The sequence below is a fragment of the Chiloscyllium plagiosum genome, unplaced genomic scaffold, assembly GCF_037043375.1.
Source record: "Chiloscyllium plagiosum isolate Xiang-an unplaced genomic scaffold, Cpla_swu_hap1 HiC_scaffold_2, whole genome shotgun sequence".
NCBI classification, from domain to species: Eukaryota; Metazoa; Chordata; class Chondrichthyes; order Orectolobiformes; family Hemiscylliidae; genus Chiloscyllium; species Chiloscyllium plagiosum.
The window spans coordinates 11,847,755-11,869,149 of record NW_028270140.1 but is presented as its reverse complement, the minus strand read 5'-3'; the positions used below and the strand labels follow the sequence as shown (position 1 = coordinate 11,869,149).

The window sequence follows — 21,395 nt, the reverse complement described above, 5'->3', positions numbered from 1 at the left end:
TGAATTTAATGAAGATAAAGTCAGTGAATTGGCCTGTGAATTTAATGACGGTAAAGTCGGTGAATTGGCCTGTAAATTTAATGAAGCTAAAGTCGGCGAATTGGCCTGTGAATTTAATGAGGATAAAGTCATGGATTGGCCTGTGAATTTAACGAAGATAAAGTCGGTGAATTGACCTGTGAGTTTAATGAAGATAAAGTCGGTGAATTGGCCTGTGAATTTAATGAAGATAAAGTCGGCGAATTGGCCTGTGAATTTAATGAAGATAAAGTCAGTGGATTGGCCTGTGAATTTAACGAAGATAAAGTCGGTGAATTGACCTGTGAGTTTAATGAAGATAAAGTCAGTGAATTGGCCTGTGAATTTAATGAGGATAAAGTCAGTGAATTTAATGAGGATAAAGTCGGTGAATTGGCCTGTGAATTTAATGATGATAAAGCCGGTGAATTGGCCTGTGAATTTAATGAGGTTACATTCGGTGAATTGGCCTGTGAATTTAATGAGAGTAAAGTCGGTGAATTGACCTGTGAATTTAATGCGGGTAAAGTCGGTGAATTGGCCTGTGAGTTTAATGAGGGTAAAGTCGGTGAATTGGCCTGTGAATTTAATGAGAGTAAAGTCGGTGAATTGACCTGTGAATTTAATGCGGGTAAAGTCGGTGAATTGGCCTGTGAATTTAATGCGAATACCGTCGGCGACTTGGCCTGTGAGTTTAATGAGGAAAAAGTTGGTGAATTGGCCTGTGAATTTAATGAGGATAAAGTCAGTGGATTCACCTGTGAATTTAATGAAGATAAAGTCAGTGAATTGGCCTGTGAATTTGATGAGGGTAAAGTCGGTGAATTAGGCTGTGAATGCAATGAGGATAAAGTCGGTGCATTGACCTGTGAATTTAATGAGGGTAAAGTCCGTGAATTGGCCTGTGAATTTAATGAGGATAAAGTCAGTGAATTGGCCTGTGAATTTATTTAAGATATAGTCGGTGAATTGGCCTGTGAATTTAATGAGGATAAAGTCAGTGAATTGGTCTGTGAATTTAAGAAGATCAATGCGCTGAATTGGCCTGTGAATTTAATGAAGATAAAGTCAGTGAATTGGCCTGTGAATTTACTGATGATAAAGTCGGTGAATTGGCCTGTGAATTTAATTAAGATAAACTCGCTGAATTGGCCTGTGAATTTAATGAAGATAAAGTTGTGAATTGGCCTGTGAATTTAATGAAGAATAAGTCAGTGAGTTGACCTGTGAATTTATTGTTGATAAAGTCGGTGAATTGGCCTGTGAATTTAATGAGGGTAAAGTCGGTGAATTGGCCTGTGAATTTGATGAGGGTAAAGTCGGTGAATTAGGCTGTGAATGTAATGAGGATAAAGTCGGTGCATTGACCTGTGAATTTAATGAGGGTAAAGTCCGTGAATTGGCCTGTGAATTTAATGAGGATAAAGTCAGTGAATTGGCCTGTGAATTTATTTAAGATATAGTCGGTGAATTGGCCTGTGAATTTAATGAGGATAAAGTCAGTGAATTGGCCTGTGAATTTAAGAAGATCAATGCGCTGAATTGGCCTGTGAATTTAATGAAGATAAAGTCAGTGAATTGGCCTGTGAATTTACTGATGATAAAGTCGGTGAATTGGCCTGTGAATTTAATTAAGATAAACTCGCTGAATTGGCCTGTGAATTTAATGAAGATAAAGTTGTGAATTGGCCTGTGAATTTAATGAGGGTAAAGTCGGTGAATTGGCCTGTGAATTTAATGAAGATACAGTCGGTGACTTGGCCTGTGAATTTAATGAGGATAAAGTTAGTGAATTAGCCTGTGACTATAATGAAGATAAAGTTGGTGAATTGGCCTGTGAATTTAATGAGGGTAAAGTCGGTGAATTGGCCTGTGACTTTAATGAAGATAAAGTCGGTGAATTGGCCTGTGAATTTAATGAAGATAAAGTCGGCGAATTGGCCTGTGAATTTAATGAAGATAAAGTCAGTGGATTTGGCCTGTGAATTTAACCAAGATAAAGTCGGTGAATTGACCTGTGAGTTTAATGAAGATAAAGTCGGTGAATTGGCCTGTGAATTTAATGAGGATAAAGTCAGTGAATTTAATGAGGATAAAGTCGGTGAATTGGCCTGTGAATTTAATGAGGATAAAGCCGGTGAATTGGCATGTGAATTTAATGAAGATAAAGTTGGTGAATTGGCCTGTGAATTTAATGAGGGTAAAGTCGGTGAATTGGCCTGTGACTTTAATGAAGATAAAGTCGGTGAATTGGCCTGTGAATTTAATGAAGATAAAGTCGGCGAATTGGCCTGTGAATTTAATGAAGATAAAGTCAGTGGATTTGGCCTGTGAATTTAACGAAGATAAAGTCGGTGAATTGACCTGTGAGTTTAATGAAGATAAAGTCGGTGAATTGGCCTGTGAATTTAATGAGGATAAAGTCAGTGAATTTAATGAGGATAAAGTCGGTGAATTGGCCTGTGAATTTAATGAGGATAAAGCCGGTGAATTGGCATGTGAATTTAATGAGGTTAAATTCGGTGAATTGGCCTGTGAATTTAATGCGGGTAAAGTCGGTGAATTGGCCTGTGAGTTTAATGAGGGTAAAGTCGGTGAATTGGCCTGTGAATTTAATGAGAGTAAAGTCGGTGAATTGACCTGTGAATTTAATGCGGGTAAAGTCGGTGAATTGGCCTGTGAATTTAATGCGAATACCGTCGGCGACTTGGCCTGTGAGTTTAATGAGGAAAAAGTTGGTGAATTGGCCTGTGAATTTAATGAGGATAAAGTCAGTGGATTCACCTGTGAATTTAATGAAGATAAAGTCAGTGAATTGGCCTGTGAATTTGATGAGGGTAAAGTCGGTGAATTAGGCTGTGAATGTAATGAGGATAAAGTCGGTGCATTGACCTGTGAATTTAATGAGGGTAAAGTCCGTGAATTGGCCTGTGAATTTAATGAGGATAAAGTCAGTGAATTGGCCTGTGAATTTATTTAAGATATAGTCGGTGAATTGGCCTGTGAATTTAATGAGGATAAAGTCAGTGAATTGGCCTGTGAATTTAAGAAGATCAATGCGCTGAATTGGCCTGTGAATTTAATGAAGATAAAGTCAGTGAATTGGCCTGTGAATTTACTGATGATAAAGTCGGTGAATTGGCCTGTGAATTTAATTAAGATAAACTCGCTGAATTGGCCTGTGAATTTAATGAAGATAAAGTTGTGAATTGGCCTGTGAATTTAATGAAGAATAAGTCAGTGAGTTGACCTGTGAATTTATTGTTGATAAAGTCGGTGAATTGGCCTGTGAATTTAATGAGGGTAAAGTCGGTGAATTGGCCTGTGAATTTAATGAAGATACAGTCGGTGACTTGGCCTGTGAATTTAATGAGGATAAAGTTAGTGAATTAGCCTGTGACTATAATGAAGATAAAGTTGGTGAATTGGCCTGAGAATTTAATGAGGGTAAAGTCGGTGAATTGGCCTGTGACTTGAATGAAGATAAAGTCGGTGAATTGGCCTGTGAAATTATTGAAGATAAAGTCGGCGAATTGGCCTGTGAATTTAATGAAGATAAAGTCAGTGGATTTGGCCTGTGAATTTAACGAAGATAAAGTCGGTGAATTGACCTGTGAGTTTAATGAAGATAAAGTCGTTGAATTGGCCTGTGAATTTATTGAGGATAAAGTCAGTGAATTTGCCTGTGAATTTAATGAAGATAAAGTCAGTGGATTTGGCCTGTGAATTTAACGAAGATAAAGTCGGTGAATTGACCTGTGAGTTTAATGAAGATAAAGTCGGTGAATTGGCCTGTGAATTTAATGAGGATAAAGCCGGTGAATTGGCATGTGAATTTAATGAGGTTAAATTCGGTGAATTGGCCTGTGAATTTAATGCGGGTAAAGTCGGTGAATTGGCCTGTGAGTTTAATGAGGGTAAAGTCGGTGAATAGGCCTGTGAATTTAATGAGAGTAAAGTCGGTGAATTGACCTGTGAATTTAATGCGGGTAAAGTCGGTGAATTGGCCTGTGAATTTAATGCGAATACCGTCGGCGACTTGGCCTGTGAGTTTAATGAGGAAAAAGTTGGTGAATTGGCCTGTGAATTTAATGAGGATAAAGTCAGTGGATTCACCTGTGAATTTAATGAAGATAAAGTCAGTGAATTGGCCTGTGAATTTGATGAGGGTAAAGTCGGTGAATTGGTCTGTGAATTTAGTGAGGGTAAAGTCCGTGAATTGGCCTGTGAATTTAATGAGGATAAAGTCAGTGAATTGGCCTGTGAATTTAATGAGGGTAAAGTCCGTGAATTGGCCTGTGATTATAATGAGGATAAAGTCAGTGAATTGGCCTGTGAATTTATTTAAGATATAGTCGGTGAATTGGCCTGTGAATTTAATGAGGATAAAGTCAGTGAATTGGCCTGTGAATTTAAGAAGATCAATGCGCTGAATTGACCTGTGAATTTAATGAAGATAAAGTCAGTGAATTGGCCTGTGAATTTACTGATGATAAAGTCGGTGAATTGGCCTGTGAATTTAATTAAGATAAACTCGCTGAATTGGCCTGTGAATTTAATGAAGATAAAGTTGTGAATTGGCCTGTGAATTTAATGAAGAATAAGTCAGTGAGTTGACCTGTGAATTTATTGTTGATAAAGTCGGTGAATTGGCCTGTGAATTTAATGAGGGTAAAGTCGGTGAATTGGCCTGTGAATTTAATGAAGATACAGTCGGTGACTTGGCCTGTGAATTTAATGAGGATAAAGTTAGTGAATTAGCCTGTGAATTTAATGAAGATAATGTCGGTGAATTGGCCTGTGTATTTAATGAGAGTAAAGTCGGTGAATTGGTCTGTGAATTTAGTGAGGGTAAAGTCGGTGAATTGGCCCGTGAATTAAATGAGGATAAAGTCAGTGAATTAGCCTGTGAATTTAATGAGAGTAAAGTCGGTGAATTGGTCTGTGAATTTAGTGAGGGTAAAGTCGGTGAATTGGCCCGTGAATTAAATGAGGATAAAGTCAGTGAATTGGCCTGTGAATTTAATGAGAGTAAAGTCGGTGAATTGGCCTGTGAATTTAATGAGAGTAAAGTCGGTGAATTGGTCTGTGAATTTAGTGAGGGTAAAGTCTGTGAATTGGCCTGTGAATTTAATGAGGATAAAGTCAGTGAATTGGCCTGTGAATTTATTTAAGATATAGTCGGTGAATTGGCCTGTGAATTTAATGAGGATAAAGTCAGTGAATTGGCCTGTGAATTTAAGAAGATCAATGCGCTGAATTGGCCTGTGAATTTAATGAAGATAAAGTCAGTGAATTGGCCTGTGAATTTACTGATGATAAAGTCGGTGCATTGGCCTGTGAATTTAATTAAGATAAACTCGCTGAATTGGCCTGTGAATTTAATGAAGATAAAGTTGTGAATTGGCCTGTGAATTTAATGAAGAATAAGTCAGTGAGTTGACCTGTGAATTTATTGTTGATAAAGTCGGTGAATTGGCCTGTGAATTTAATGAGGGTAAAGTCGGTGAATTGGCCTGTGAATTTAATGAAGATACAGTCGGTGACTTGGCCTGTGAATTTAATGAGGATAAAGTTAGTGAATTAGCCTGTGACTATAATGAAGATAAAGTTGGTGAATTGGCCTGTGAATTTAATGAGGGTAAAGTCGGTGAATTGGCCTGTGACTTTAATGAAGATAAAGTCGGTGAAATGGCCTGTGAATTTAATGAGGGTAAAGTCGGTGAATTGGCCTTTTACTTTAATGAAGATAATGTCGGTGATATGGCCTGTGAATTTAATGCGAGTAAAGTCGGTGAATTGGCCTGTGAATTTAATGCGAGTAAAGTCGGTGAATTGGCCTGTGAATTTAATGAGAATAAAGTCGGTGAATTGGCCTGTGAATTTAATGAAGATAAAGTCGGTGAATTGACCTGTGAGTTTAATGAGGATAGAGTCGGTAAATTGGCCTGTGAATTTAATGAAGATAAAGTCGGTGAATTGGCCTGTGAATTTAATGAGGATAAAGTCAGTGAATTTAATGAGGATAAAGTCTGTGAATTGGCCTGTGAATTTAATGAAGATAATGTCAGTGAATTGGCCTGTGAATTTAATGAGGATAAAGTCGGTGAATTGGCCTGTGAATTTAATGAGGATAAAGTCAGTGAATTGGCTTGTGAATTTAATGAGAGTAAAGTTGGTGAATTGACCTGTGAATTTAATGAGGGTAAAGTTGATGAATTGGCCTGTGAAATTATTGAGAGTAAAGTTGGTGAATTGGCCTGTGAATTTAATTAGGGTAAAGTCGGTGAAATGGCCTGTGAATTTAATGAGGGTAAAGTCGGTGAATTGGCCTGTGAATTTAATGAGGATAAAGTCGGTGAATTGGCCTGTGAATTTAATGAGGATAAAGTCAGTGAATTTAATGAGGATAAAGTCTGTGAATTGGCCTGTGAATTTAATGAAGATAATGTCAGTGAATTGGCCTGTGAATTTAATGAGGATAAAGTCGGTGAATTGGCCTGTGAATTTAATGAGGATAAAGTCAGTGAATTGGCTTGTGAATTTAATGAGAGTAAAGTTGGTGAATTGACCTGTGAATTTAATGAGGGTAAAGTTGATGAATTGGCCTGTGAAATTATTGAGAGTAAAGTTGGTGAATTGGCCTGTGAATTTAATTAGGGTAAAGTCGGTGAAATGGCCTGTGAATTTAATGAGGGTAAAGTCGGTGAATTGGCCTGTGAATTTAATGAGGATAAAGTCGGTGAATTGGCCTGTGAATTTAATGAGGTTAAATTCGGTGAATTGGCCGGTGAATTTAATGAGGTTAAATTTGGTGAATTGGCCTGTGAATTTAATGAGGGTAAAGTCGGTGAATTGGCCTGTGAATTTAATGAGAGTAAAGTTGATGAATTGGCCTGTGAATTAAATGAGGGTAAAGTCGATGAATTGGCCTGTGAATTTAATGAGTATAAGTCAGTGAATTGGCCTGTGAATTTAATTAAGATTAAGTCGGTGAACTGGCCTGTGTATTTAATGAGGATAAAGTCGGTGAATTGGCCTGTGAATTTAATGAAGATAAAGTTTGTGAATTGGCCTGTGAATTTAATGAGGATATAGTCCGTAAATTTTGGAATTTCAGGTGTAACATTTTAAGCAAGGTTAATTAAATCGTAGTAAAACACCACTGTCTAGGCATGGAGTACTGGGAAAATTATGTGAAAAATTGGAAGTAAATTTGTACAGAGTACGCATGTCTCCCAAATCTGTAAGAGATACAAGTGCAAAATCTTTCTTTTCAATAGTGTGCAAAATTGGTCAAAACCAAAATACACATATATGTTCATACAATGTGTAACATACTCAAATTGAGTTTTTTAAAAAAATGCATTTATTATTAATTGAAAAGTGTTATTAGATTAGATTACTTACAGTGTGGAAACAGGCCCTTTGGCCCAACAAGTCCACACCGACCCGCCGAAGCGTAACCCACCCATACCCTTACATTTACCCCTATACCTAACACTACGGGCAATTTAGCATGGCCAATTCAACTGACCTGCACATCTTTGGACTGTGGGAGGAAACCGGAGCACCCGGAGGAAACCCACGTAGATTCGGGGAAAATGTGCAAACTCCACACATTCAGTTGCCTGAGGCGGGAATTGAACCTGGGTCTCTGGCACTGTGAGGCCACCATGCCACCGTGCCGCCCACAACTCTGCCTTTAATTCTGCCTTTAATTAAAGCAGCTTTCAGTCAAAATATGAAACAAGTGTGTAGTCCCTTCTAATATCTGTGATCTCACATTGCTGCTTCCCAATGCCGCATTCATCACAGGATTTCATGCAGGTATTCGTGAGAATAGAAGAGCGAATTGGGATCATAGTTGTGATGTTTCAACCCACTTGCTCTAACTTTATCCTCAACTAGTTACTTTTGTAATTTTCGCAAAGTTTTCTCAGAATTTTAGCTAGCGTTGAATGACCTCTTCGAGAGGAAGTTGCAGGAATGGAAAGGTCATTTCCCTCAGCCGCAATAATAAGGCTCAGGATGTCCTGCACAGAAGCAGCTTAGTATCTTTTCGGATGTTAGACACAGAAATTAATCTTTAATGTGTAAAAGACAATGCATAAGTCGTTGATTAAAGGACTGTAATCAATGCAACTGGTACTTGCTCATAAAAATAGTTGCTTTTCTAACTCACAGCTCTGGTTAGGAAAAGAGATCAATGATAACAGGCTTGTCTCAGAATTGTTGTAGGCAGCTTGTGGAACTAACGTAGCTGGAAGACCTACCTACAGGGAATAGGGGGTTTTAACCATGTTTGGAACTGTGTAGCATCCAATTGCGAACAGCTGTTTTTTTTCAACAAAATGGAAATGCACGACACAAATGTAGTTGTCATTTAATCCTTTTTGTTTTAAGTATGTATGTTACTGCAACCTTTTTGAACTTTTTGAAAAATCTCACTAAATTCAGCCTGTCATCATTTATTGGTTAAAGTTAATTGGTAGAGAACAATTAACTTTAACTGTGTGAGATGCATGGTCATTTGAAGCTATAATGGACTAGCATGGAGTCAGTCATACTTCCTTTATCACACTGGTTTACCCAATGCTCCTCAGCTTAAGATGACAGATTTCTGTAGGCCTTATTTATTTGGAGCGAGTAGGTATACAGATTGCTAATATTAACGAGCAATACACAGAGTAAAATGTTGGGGCACAGTGACATAGTGCCTATGTTACTGGAATAGCAATGCAGCAGCCTGAAACAATCAGAACATGAGTTGACATCAAACCTCTGGCTGGAGAATTAAAACTCAGTTCATTGGATGATCTGGAATAATGTATCAGCAATGGGAACCACAAACCAGCTGATTGCTACCTGCAAAACAAAGTACCCATCCGGTTCACTAATATCTTGTCAGGAAGGACATCTACCATCTTATCCAATCTGACCTGTATTTGACTGCAAACCCATAGCTCAGAGTTTGACTCTTAGCTGCCCCCAGAAATGGCCCAGTAAACCACCTAGTTGCCATGCAGGTGGCTCTCTCAGGAAATTAGCAATACCCACCTTCCATTCAGCACAGCGGTGCTCTGGGTTAATTTGTCATAGAATCCCTACAGTGAAGAAAGAGGCAATTCAGCCCATCAAGTCAGCACTGACCCTCTTAACAGCATCCTACCCAGAACCACCCCCTCCATTCTGTCTCCGGAACCCTGCATTTCCCATGTCTCATCCTTCTGGGCTGCACATCACTGGACACTACAGGTCAATTTAAAATGGCCAATCCACCCAACCCGCACATCTTTGGGCTGTAACTGAAGCCCTGGCAGAAACCCACGCAGATGGAGGGAGAATGTGCAAATTTCACACAGACAGTCATCCAAGGGTGGAATCGAACCTGGGTCTCTGGCGCTGTGAGGCAACAATGCTAACCACTGAACCACTGTGCAGAGAAAGCTACACTCATAGAAGGGAGAGAGAAGCAGATCAGTGTCAAAGTACAAATGTGACTATTATGTTTTATTGAATTATCATCCTTGCAAATCTACTGCTCTGGGGAAAAAGTGAGAGGGTGGGGGTTAGTTTTCAGGTAAGAGGGGAGGCAGGTTTTGATGGGTGTGGGGATTTAAATCCCTGAGAGGAAAATGTTGGGTTCGGATTCACATCTGGTTTGGCTCTTTCTACTTTACACCTTGGCTGGTTCAAAGCTGAGTGGGTCAAGTTTTGAGTAAGTTATTTCAATACTTAAATAGATTATACTGTTCTGCCTTAATCAAAGATTCCGACTTTAACAATCCGTAGACTTATTTTTCAAGCTATGAGCAACTCACTAGCCTCACTGAAGCAAGTACACAGTGAGGAGTGTTTATTCAGTGAAACTGACAGGTGGGTAGCCTTTTGGAATGAAATTGAAGAGTTGTAACTCCGAGCAAGTGAGAAGCTGCACTCCTTCTCAGAGGGTACCCTGATTGTTGGACAGGTGATTGCCAACCTCCTTGAAGTGATTTACTTTCCTGCACTTCCCTGTCGTCAACCTCCAGAACAGCAGGGGAGCAGCTTATCCACCTCACACTACCTGGAGGTGACATGCCACTCACCTCCTGCCCTCTAGAATCCTCTTGATGAGCTGCGTCAAGGTTAGAGGGGCATCCCCTGCCAACTTCTTCAGCCACTCTCACGTATGTCCATTTGTTTGAGGCACTGTTGGGGGATTTAACTCATTGCAATCCTTCAGATCCTATAGCTGGATCTCCAGGTCAGAGCGAATAATCCCAGATCTTCTCCCCATTTCCGTGTTTTCCAAAGCCTCAGAAATCCATGCCAGTTTACCTACATAAGCCATGCCTGGCTCTCTTCAATTAGAAACCCTTCCTTTGCCAGATTGAGTGTGGCAAGCTGGATGACCAAGGAGCCTAGCAGTTCTAAGAAAGAACCTTGATAAAGCCCACCGAAGCTGTGAAGAGATTCCTGACTCATTCCACTCCCCATCGTTTTGACAAGGACAGCCAACTGAAAATTCTGCCAATGGTTCTGCCCCTTGTACGCACCACCTTAAACTTTCCTTCACTTACTGAACTGGGTGTTTTCTGCTCTTGCAGGTGTGAAAATGTCCGTGTTTACAAGCTGGGTCTGTTAGCAGGTTTTTGGTGGGCTCTCGCTATATTGTGCTGGATTAGTGACAACCTTTTCTGTGAGCTCTGGTCTGCATTCAACTTTCCATACCTACATTGTGCCTGGTGAGTGACACACGAACAAGTAATGATAATATTTGCCTTTGTTGTAACAATGTCAATGACTCTCTGAACCTCCTCATTGCAAAGTGGGGCAAATACAGAGTAACCTTCGGTTCTTTATTACTCAAAATGGGCAGCAGAATCTTGTTATTGGAAATGATACCACTATCATCTTCAATGATCAAGAGGCATGGAATTCTACCCACCCTAGGTGTTGCCTCGAGATGAATATTCCTGAGCTACTGAGCTTATACTTTGGTCTCTGTTGCTCAGGTTGGTGGGAATAGGGCTGAGTATTTCTGAGCAGGGCACTTGGAATCCTTCAGGTGAAGAAAATTGCAGTTTCCCTCTGAAACGTCCTGACAAAGCTTTCATTTACCAACCATCAACCAGTCCCCTGAAATGGAAACATCTGCCTAAGGGAACTGGATCTCATTCATTGGCACATTACAACTGATATACAAACACAAAATTCTGGAAACTCTCAGCAGATCTGGCAAAATCTATGGAGAGAGACACACCATTATAGAGTCAAAGGGTCGTACAGCATGGAAACAGATCCTTTGGTCCAATTAGTCTACGTTGACCATGTTCCCAACCTCTTCCTAAACCAGGCTTACCTGCCTGTGCTTGGCCCATATCCCTCTAAACCTTTCCTTTTCATGTACTTATCCAAATGTCTTTTAAATGTTGTAACTGTATCTGCATCTGTCACTTTCTCTGGCATTTCATTCCACACAGAAACCATTCTGTGTAAAAATGTTGCCTCTTAAGTCCTTTTTAAATCACCTTAAAAATATGCTCCCTAGTTTTGAAACCACCCCCCCCCCCCCCCCCCCCTCCCCCAACCTAGGGTAAAGACCCTTCTCATTCACCTTATTTATGCCCCTTTTGATTTTACAAAGTTAAAAATCACACAACACCAGGTTATAATTGGAAGCACACTAGCTTTCGAAGCGACACTCCTTCATCAGGTGACCACCCCCCCTCCCCCAACCAAGGGTAAAGACCCTTCTCATACACCTTATTTATGCCCCTTTTGATTTTACAAAGTTAAAAATCACACAACACCAGGTTATAGTCCAACAAGTTTAATTGGAAGCACACTAGCTTTCGGAGCGACGCTCCTTCATCAGGTGATCACCTGATGAAGGAGCATTGCTCCGAAAGCTAGTGCTTCCAATTAAACCTGTTGGACTATAACCTGGTGTTGTGTGATTTTTAACTTTGTACACCCCAGCCCAACACCGGCATCTCCAAATTATGATTTTACAGACCTCAATAAGGTCACCCCCAACCTCCTACACTTCAGTGAAAGATGTCTCAGTCTTTCCAGTCTATTTTTAAGTCACAAACCTTCCAATCCCAGCAGCATCCTGGTAAATTATTTTTGAAACCTCTCCAGTTTATAGGTTTATATTTATTCATTCATGTCATATGGACACATAAAGCAAAGTCAGCATTTATTGCTAAACCAATATTGCTTTTGATCAGATCGATTTTTTTAAAGAAATCTTAAAAAAAAATGTTGTTGCAGTTCATCCCACTAATAGTACACAACACTACTCCTTTGCACATGTAGTGGAGGGAGTGAATGTTTAAGGTTGGGATGGATTGCCAATCAAACAGGTTGTTTTATCTTGACTGGTGCCTTGGGTTTTGTTCTAATGGCACTCAGCCAGCTATGTGGGGAGTATGGTTAAGCTGCCGTAGTCCCAGAGGGCTGCTCTCCCATCAGAGAGAGACGACTGGTAGTGGTTTAATTTGAAAATCACCACACTTCAGGCAAAGGTGAGTTTGAAATGTAGAGTCGTTCATGGTAAACTCAGCTGGTGCCGGAACTGAACCCATGGTGTTGGCATGACTGCATGGCAAACCAGCCATCCAGCCAACTGAGCTAATCAACCCCCCCCCCCCCCCCCCCCCCCCCCAGAACAGAGAGTATTCTACCATACACCCCTGACTTGTGCTGTGAAGAATGTGGAAATGCTTAAGGGATTCAGTCAGTATAGAATTCCCGAGCTCTTTCCAATTGATGGTAATGGCACTAAATGCCAAGGAATGGCAAGTCAACGTTCCCTTGAATATAGTCATTGTGTGGAATTTTGTATTATTGATCTGGCCCAAGCCTAAAAGCTTTTCACACTTTGTGATATATGGGATCTCAAATAAATACAATTATCATTTGTCCCAAAATACCACAATGTTCACAAGATACTCCAGGATCTTGAGAAGAAAATAAATAAATGTTGCTGAATTTCCATCAAGCCAGGGTGACAATACCATTACGGTTCAGAAATACTTATACCTTAAAGACTTAAAGTGTAAAATGAAAGCATTTCTTCCACTGACAGTATGGTTTCCCCACCTTTTTGTATCATTAGCAAATTTGGATATCTTACACTCCGCCACCTCCTTCAATAATGAATATAAATAGTAAATGATTAAGGCCCCAAGACCTATCCTTGTGGCTCCATTAAGTAAGCTTTTTCAACCTGAAAAAGACCTACTAATCACAATTCTCTGACTTCCATGTGTTAACCAATCCTCAATCCATTACCCCTGAGACCATGAGCTGCTATTTTGTGCACTGACCTTTTATGTGGCACCTTATCAAATGCCCTCTGAAAATCCAAATGCATTACTTCTACTGGCCCCATTATATTAATTCTATCTCCTCAAAAAACTCGAGCAAATTTGTTAAACATGATTTTCCTTGCACAAAAACATGTTGATTGTGTTTGACTGTGTTTAGCTTTTCTCAATGCCCTGCTATTTCTTCCTCAATATTATAGTCTATTATTTTCCAATGCCAGAGTAACTAAACAGAAACTATTTCCTGAGAAATCCAGACCATTAGGACAAATCCTCAAACTGGATTGAAATCAGGATTTTTTTTCCCTACACAATGTGCATTCGAATTATAGAATTTAATTCTCCAAAAGAATGTGGATTCTGTAACAATTGAAAATGTTATCATCAAGATTAATACATGAAAATTGTTGGAATGAAAATTTGAATTGACAGACCTACAAATTCAATATCCAATGTTAGCAATATCCAGTATCAGTAATAGTTACTTCAGTCATTTACAGTGTTGTTACTGTTCTAATCAAGTAACTCAAACCAAGAAACCTGTTCATTATAGTTAACCGCAGCACAACTAACGACTATGAGTAAGGATTTGTTTTATGTGCCATATCGAATACCGTGCCTTTGTGTCAAAGGTAATGACTCATTTTAAGACTGGAATAACATTGTAAACTTCAGGAAAGAAACTCGATGTTCTATTGATGTTATCTCAACCCTGAACTGCATTATGCCCTGCAAACTCTGTTATTGTTAACAGTCTTGTGAAGAATTAGGCATCTGTAATCGAAGTAAACAAAAAAAAATGGAATTGAGATTATTTTTCAGAAAATCTGTCTCATAAATCAGGATTGTTCTCCTTACGTTTAGTCAAACCTGAGCGACAACCATGTAGGGAAAAAAAATGCTTCACAAATCAGTAGGGAATGGGCTATTGTAATTGATTGTGTAAAACAGAGACTGATTCCTGAAAAAAATGTTGTTCAGTTGTTTTAAGAACAGTCTTTTGAAAATATTATTGCATTCTCATTATTTTTTTCCTTTTTTTTTGTTCAAGGCATATTTTGATCTGTCTGGCTGCTTATCTGGGTTGTGTGTGTTTTGCTTACTTTGATGCTGTCTCAGAAATCCCAGAACAAGGTCCAGTCATCAAGTTCTGGCCTAGCGAGAAGTGGGCCTTCATTGGTGTTCCGTACGTTTCATTCCTTTTTGCAGAAAACAAGTCTCAGCTAAAAGTGACCTAACGGAAAATGTGACAGATAGGGCAGCACATTATTTTGAATGCAAGGCTATGGAAAAGTCCATTGCGTCAGACTGCAAGCCTCTCAGGTTATGTACTTTGCACCTTAGATCAAATTTATTATTCTGCTCACACTTTCTCAGGGACCATACTTTAAGCAGATCAAAACAAACTGTTTGCGAGAGGGTGCAAGTTGCTTCTAGAACTGAGTGGAAACGTAGCAGAATTACAGCTTTATTTTTAAAGAAACCATTTCAGAAAACACTGTGAATGAAATATCCGAAAGTTCAATAGATTTCTGTATGTACATTTTTAGTGCACCCCTCAAAGCTTAATTTCGAAGACAAAAATACTTTGAATGAAAATCAGTGCATACTGTGAAAACTTGAAGGAAAACCCACCTCTCAAAAGGATTATTATTAGGCTTGGTTAGACTTGGAACAAAATTTAATATGTGTTTCAAATATAAAGCAATTAGTTGCCACAATCAACATCAGGAAGTAATCTTTTGATGGTTCCTTAACAATTTATGATGAGGAAAATGATTTTTAAAATGTTACTTGAAACCTACTTACACCAAGCTCAGTGTTCGAATCCATGGTCCTTACCACCCTCTGTCTGGCACTGAGCCATTAGCCTGTGTCACTGATATCTACACATTCTAGAAAGATCCTACCATATGTTCCTGCCACAACAGCTTCCTGAAAAATCACAGGCAGGATCACATCACAAACATTGAAGTCCTGGAACCAACCAACATCACCAGTATCAAGGACATCCTCCTGCCAAGCCCAATTGGTTTGGGTGGTTCATGCCTTCTGCATGGCTGACATCGTGTTGTATTGAACAGAGGGGGGGTCCCATGTGATCTTTTGAAGCACTCCCTGGAGAAGTTCCTCACATTGACCATTGCCTATGGGAAGCACACACCATTGATCATAATGCCTGGAGATGCTACATCAGGAGTGGTACAGATACATTTGAGATTGAATGATGAGCCAGTATGAATAAAGAAAAGGAGGAGAGGGAGAGATCCAATTGTTCCAGCAGTGACTACACCTTCACTTTCTCTTACTTGGGAGACTTTGCTGATCTCACATAGGCCCCTTTCTAGCCTTCAACTAATGAGTGCAACCTTCCTAAAATCGTCATCCATGAAAGAATGCCAAAATTTACAACAGGACTCAAGGACTTTATTATTGTTAAAGAATTAATGTTCTGACTAGTTAATGTTTGTATTTAAAATGTACAATTATATTGTGGTGTGTAAAATAATTAATTGTACAAATGTCATAGACGCTATGGAAGCTTAGTATTTGCAATGTATTTCTCTTTCTTACAGATTCAGATTGCAGAGCTGCGGTATCTTTTATTTGAATAAAGATAAATCCCTCAAAGATCAGGGCCTTGATATACCCGTTCAAAGTGGATTTAATAGTTTAAAACATGGTGGAAATGTTAACTGTTAACAATTAAAATGCTCCCAGCATTGCCCCCTCATTTTTACCTTGTAAAGCAAAGTCTGAATAAGATAGTGGATTAATTTCATTTTATAACCAGGGAGATCAATGACTGGGTTTGGCCCTGTTAAAGTCTCAACCTAGCATCACTGTGCACCTGTACACACAGGATTACATACTATTTACAAAAGAAACACTTGTTGTGTCTGTTGACTCAATCTCTGAACCAAGCCAACATCAAATTTTATTTTAATCTTTACTTTAACATTTAAAATCCACTCGGGGAAGCCCATTTTTCAATCAGTTATTGCTATTGCCTGACCACTAAAAGCTGCAAAGTATTGGTAATGACTGATTTCCAGTTCTGATAAATTACAAATGGTGAGTTAGAGAGTTGGATACATGTTGACAGCATAGCATATTTTAATCTTGCATTTAGAATAGAAAGGAATACTTTTAAATATATCGTCACACTGTCATTTTTATCTCTAGTTTGATGTTCATTTACATTGATCCACTGTCAGGTGCAAACTTGTTGGCATTCCAGTCTTTGATGATGTGAACAAGCTATTTATTTTAAAAGAAAGAAAAGTTTTGCATTTATCGAGCATCTCTCATAATCAATGGATATCCCAAAGTGCTTCGCATCCAGTGAAGTTTCATCACTTTGTAATGTAGAGTTCAGGACAGTCAGTCTACCAATGAAATTCAAGCATCTCAATTCTATTTCTTATTCAATGGTCTGATCTCTTTGTACTTTGTGCAGGTTGAGAAATGGATTACCTAATACTGTATCATCACTGGGAAATACATTGTGAATTGGAGCTTTAAGTATCAATATCAGAAAACTGAGGTTGATGCAAATGAATGGTGATGGGATTTAAATTTCATATTTAAACCCACACTCACTTGCTATTTGCTTCATGGATAGAATCTTTAGGTCTGTAGTCAGAGACATAGTGGCAAATTAAACATATCTAAGATTTAGTGACGTTCAGTCGGAGATGAGCTCGGATTGCCCGTTATAGGTTTAGTATTGGAAAAGGTGTAACATGGATTTCCTAGGCTGCTCTCAGAGAAAAGGGTCAGAGTCATGAACAAAAACATGAGAAATTAGAAATGTTTCCACTTGATGGATACACAACTGGATTTCTTTGGTAGAAATATAACTATTTACTACCGAAAGCTACTTTGTATCTTTTGTGGGTCTATTCCATAAATGTTTGATGATATTTCAAGGTGTTGCAATTTGAAATAGTTCCTTTCACATTACTATATAAATTATCCACAGTAATGTCAGTTAGAATAATGGTCTCTGTTATTAAGCTGACAAGATGCTATGATATAAACATTATTTCAGGAATAGCATTCTTGCATTTAAAATATTAATTTCACACATTTTTGAAAATGTTAGCCATATTTTGTGATAAAGTATATCTTGCTTTTCAGAAATCAGTATTTATAAAGGATATGATGCAAATAATTATTTTGTTTGAATCAGGAGTTGCTTTGGGATATGTAACTAGTAATTTAATTTTGATGGAAATAAACATTAATTGAATTTATAGTCATCAAAATTTTAACCCATGTGTTAAAATCCATTTAGAATTAATTCTGTGTGCATATTTTAATATATCCACTTAAAAGTGATTGGAATAGACTGTTTGGTGATGAATGATATCGTGGTTAACTTAAAAATTCAGAGTATTTTTCAAAACATCTTTGTTTCATGTTTGGCTCCTTAAAATTGCTATAATAAGATAAAAGAATAGCATTGCAAGCTCTGAATCTGTGGAGTTTCCCATGTAGTTTTCAGGCTTCATTTGTTTCTGCTTCCCAAAATATTTTATTGGTTATCCCTCTGCTAGACTTCACCATGTTTCACAAAATACTCAAGTGACATTCCCCCAGTATCACTTTGTAACTTGCTGCTGAGAGTTATGTGTGGGTGGCTTCCTCTGAGCAGAATTTCAACAGGTTTATATTCAGATTTCCTGTTCTCATCCAGCTTCTCACAGTGATGTATCAGTAATTAGGGAATAGCAATTACAATTTATACTGTAAAGCTTTAGGATTGCATTAAAGCTACAAATGCACTGCACTATCCCTACTATTTTGCATTAAAATACAGAAGCAATATGCATCTGATGACATACTGTATTAAATTAGTATAACACCTCCTCTACACCAGTGCCATAATTATACCACTTAACATTACAACACAATCACATCGAGGTACAGAACAAGATTAATGTATTTTCTTACATTGACAGATCAAAACAATGATAGGTTGTTGTATGCTGTGCTTCATTGTGACCACATAGATGCTGCTAAAGTTCAAAATGGGTTATTTCAGATCTCCTTAACCTTTTCAAGAAAAGAATGATGAATTAATATGGGAATCTGCATTCATGTACTTTATAAAGAAAATAAGAGCTTGTACTTGTAAATATAATTAGTCATCTTTTTAACTTTTTTGTTCCTGACTAAAAGTTACACATTTTTATCTAAAGTAATTAATAAAAGATGTTTATACTATAAAACAATTTTGGTTGTTCACGAATGGTTTGTTCAGTTAATGCTAACTTTATGAGGTTTCAAATAAATAGATTTTTAATTTGTTGCTGTCTTTAATCAGGATTGGACGGTTTCCCCTATATTCTGGGCCTCCATTTGAAAACATTCTCTCCTGCAGATTCTTAGTTTTCTTAATGTTGGTAACAGCAGAGAAAATGTCTGGCCCATTATTTTCCATTACTACCACAAGAAGGCTAAGAGTATTTTATGTTGATTTGCAAATATATTTTCCTACCTCCCTCTGAGAAAATTTTCTTGACTTATTTCATAGATTCTTTCCTTCTCATCCTACAAGATTTGATCTTAGAATGGAGTCATGGCCTTGCCTCATAGTGCTCATTACCAATGAGGTAAATAAACTTCAAGAATTGCTAATGTGGATTAGCGGGTAATAGAGCCTGCAGGTCGAAAGCAAATCATTGATCTGAAAACAATAAGATTGAAAAAAAGAAGTATGAAAAAGTGGAGCTACTTTTCACATCTCCTCCCACTCACCAAAACAAATTCTATTCTGGGACATTGCAGAATAAATCTAAAGATTTCAGTCAGAAGGCTGCACCATTTCCAGGCTCTCACACTCTCCCGCAGAATTACAATGCAAAATTAAAGTGCTGGCAACATGCACGGGAAACGTGTGTGATTCCACATGGAGAATGCTATTCAGTGGTGAAATATCTTCATTAGCTGATAATATTGGGTCGAAATATGGCCACAATGTTCCTGCCTCACTTCATCAATTGAGAGCACAAAGGTGACAAGGGTTTATTTTAGTTTGCATTTCACTTCTAAATAATTCACATTATGTTTGTTTCATTTTATTTATGTGTGCATCATTGTTATTTGTCACAATGTGGGTGCTTTGCATCAAAAGGCACAATGCACATTGAATCACTACAGTGTGGAAGCAGGCCATTTAGCCCATCGAGTCTAACTGACCCTCTGAAGAGGAGCCCAACCAGACTCACCCTCCCATCTATCCCTGTAACCCTGCACTTCCTTGCAATCCACACAGCCTGCACATCTTTGGACATGATTGTCACAGCAAGACCAGTCCAAGAAAAGTTCAGAGAGCTGCAGCAACCTTTATACAAGGCCTACTTTGACCTTGCACAGAGACTTTCAACTTTGTCAACTGGAATTATTGTTGAGCATTCTTCTCAGATCAGACTGCAGAATGTTGTCAGTATTCTCTGTCTGTTGTAAGCCATGACCCTCAACAATGGATCCAGCACAGACTCTAATAGGTGTGAAAGCTGAGGTCAACCAAGAAAGTCACAGATTAATGCCATTCTCCATCTTCCTTGTTGCAACCTTTTGTCCCACATCCATGAAGCTTCCTACTAGAATACAGCTTCTCTCCATATTGAGCAGGAAGCTAGTCAAACTGTGACGCCTCCAGTCCAGAAGCAAGACTGCCTCAGCTTCTGTAATCGAGCTGCTCGGTGTACTCTCAGAGGCTAAGCTCCAAATCACTGCTGATACATTCATAGAAGCCAATTGGAGATTGGGCTTTAGGCTAAACATCGAAGAGAAAGGTCTCTACCAGCCCTCTCCCACCACGCAACACTGTTTCCTAACCATCAAGATGCATGTGGGGCAATCCGCAAAACCTGGGAGCCTCCTTTCAGTGAGGGCAGATGCCAACAATACAATTCAGCCTTGTCTCCAGTGTACCAACACCGCCTGTTTGAGCCTACAATTGAGTATTTGATCACAGCAGCCTCAAACCTTGTACCAAGCTCATGGTCCACAGTGATCAGCAGTGATCCTCACAGTTCTGTGTGTTTCAGAAACAATGTATGCCAGGCGTCTCCATTCCCTAGAGAAATATCACTGACCCCTGGAAATGTCTTGCATGAGACTGATCAAACTGGCAAAAATGACACAAATCCCACTAATGAGGAAGACCACAATGTCATAAAACTACCACCTTAATTTTCATGTCAGGTAGTTAAATTTCCATTTTCTGATATATTGGAAAGAATTTCTTGAAAATCTTTAAAATGTTGAAAAAGCTTCATTAAAAGATTAGAACATAGAACAATACAGCACAGAACAGGCCCTTCGGCCCACGATGTTGTGCCGAACATTTGTCCTAGCTTAAGCACCCATCCATGTACCTATCCAATTGCTGCTTAAAAGTCACCAAAGATTCTGACTCTACCACTCCCACAGGCAGCACATTCCATGCCCCCACCACTCTCTGGGTAAAGAACCCACCCCTGACATCTCCCCTATACCTGGAGAAAGTGAGGTCTGCAGATGCTGGAGATCAAAGTTGAAACTTTATTGCTGGAACAGCACAGCAGGTCAGGCAGCATCCAGGGAACAGGAGATTCGACGTTTCGGGCTGAAGAAGGGCCTGTGCCCGAAACGTCGAATCTCCTGTTCCCTGGATGCTGCCTGACCTGCTGTGCTGTTCCAGCAATAAAATCTCCCCTATACCTTCCACCCTTCACCTTAAATTTATGTCCCCTTCTCACAATTTAAAGAGTTGAAAAAAGCTTTAACAATTTAAGATACAGAACATTTTCCAAAGACGATGAATTGAAAAAATAAGCTTTTAAACAAGATAAAGCAGCAATCAATTATGATTTAAAACCTCATTAGATGATCTTAACTGGCTTTGTCAGAATTGAAAGCGTATTTACAATTTTTAAAAAAATTGTGAAGCTGGAAATTCTCCAACCAGCTTTTTAGCAATGAAATTGAAATCACAATTCAAACTTAAAAGACGAAAAGTGAAGGTACTGTAGAATGTGAATAATTTTAAAATGTTTTCAG

The 21,395-nt window shown here is 38.7% G+C and overlaps 1 protein-coding gene across 1 annotated transcript in view; it reads left to right on the top strand.

Annotated features, from left to right (window-relative positions):
- acer2 (alkaline ceramidase 2) overlaps positions 1-18,568 on the top strand; it is a 66,986-nt gene extending 48,418 nt beyond the window's left edge. The window contains exons 5-6 of the mRNA XM_043719072.2: positions 10,611-10,748; positions 14,392-18,568. Of these exons, the coding sequence (XP_043575007.1) occupies positions 10,611-10,748; positions 14,392-14,578 (325 nt within the window). The 3' untranslated portion in view covers positions 14,579-18,568. The remainder of the gene's footprint in view (positions 1-10,610; positions 10,749-14,391) is intronic.
- The last annotated feature ends 2,827 nt before the right edge of the window (positions 18,569-21,395 follow it).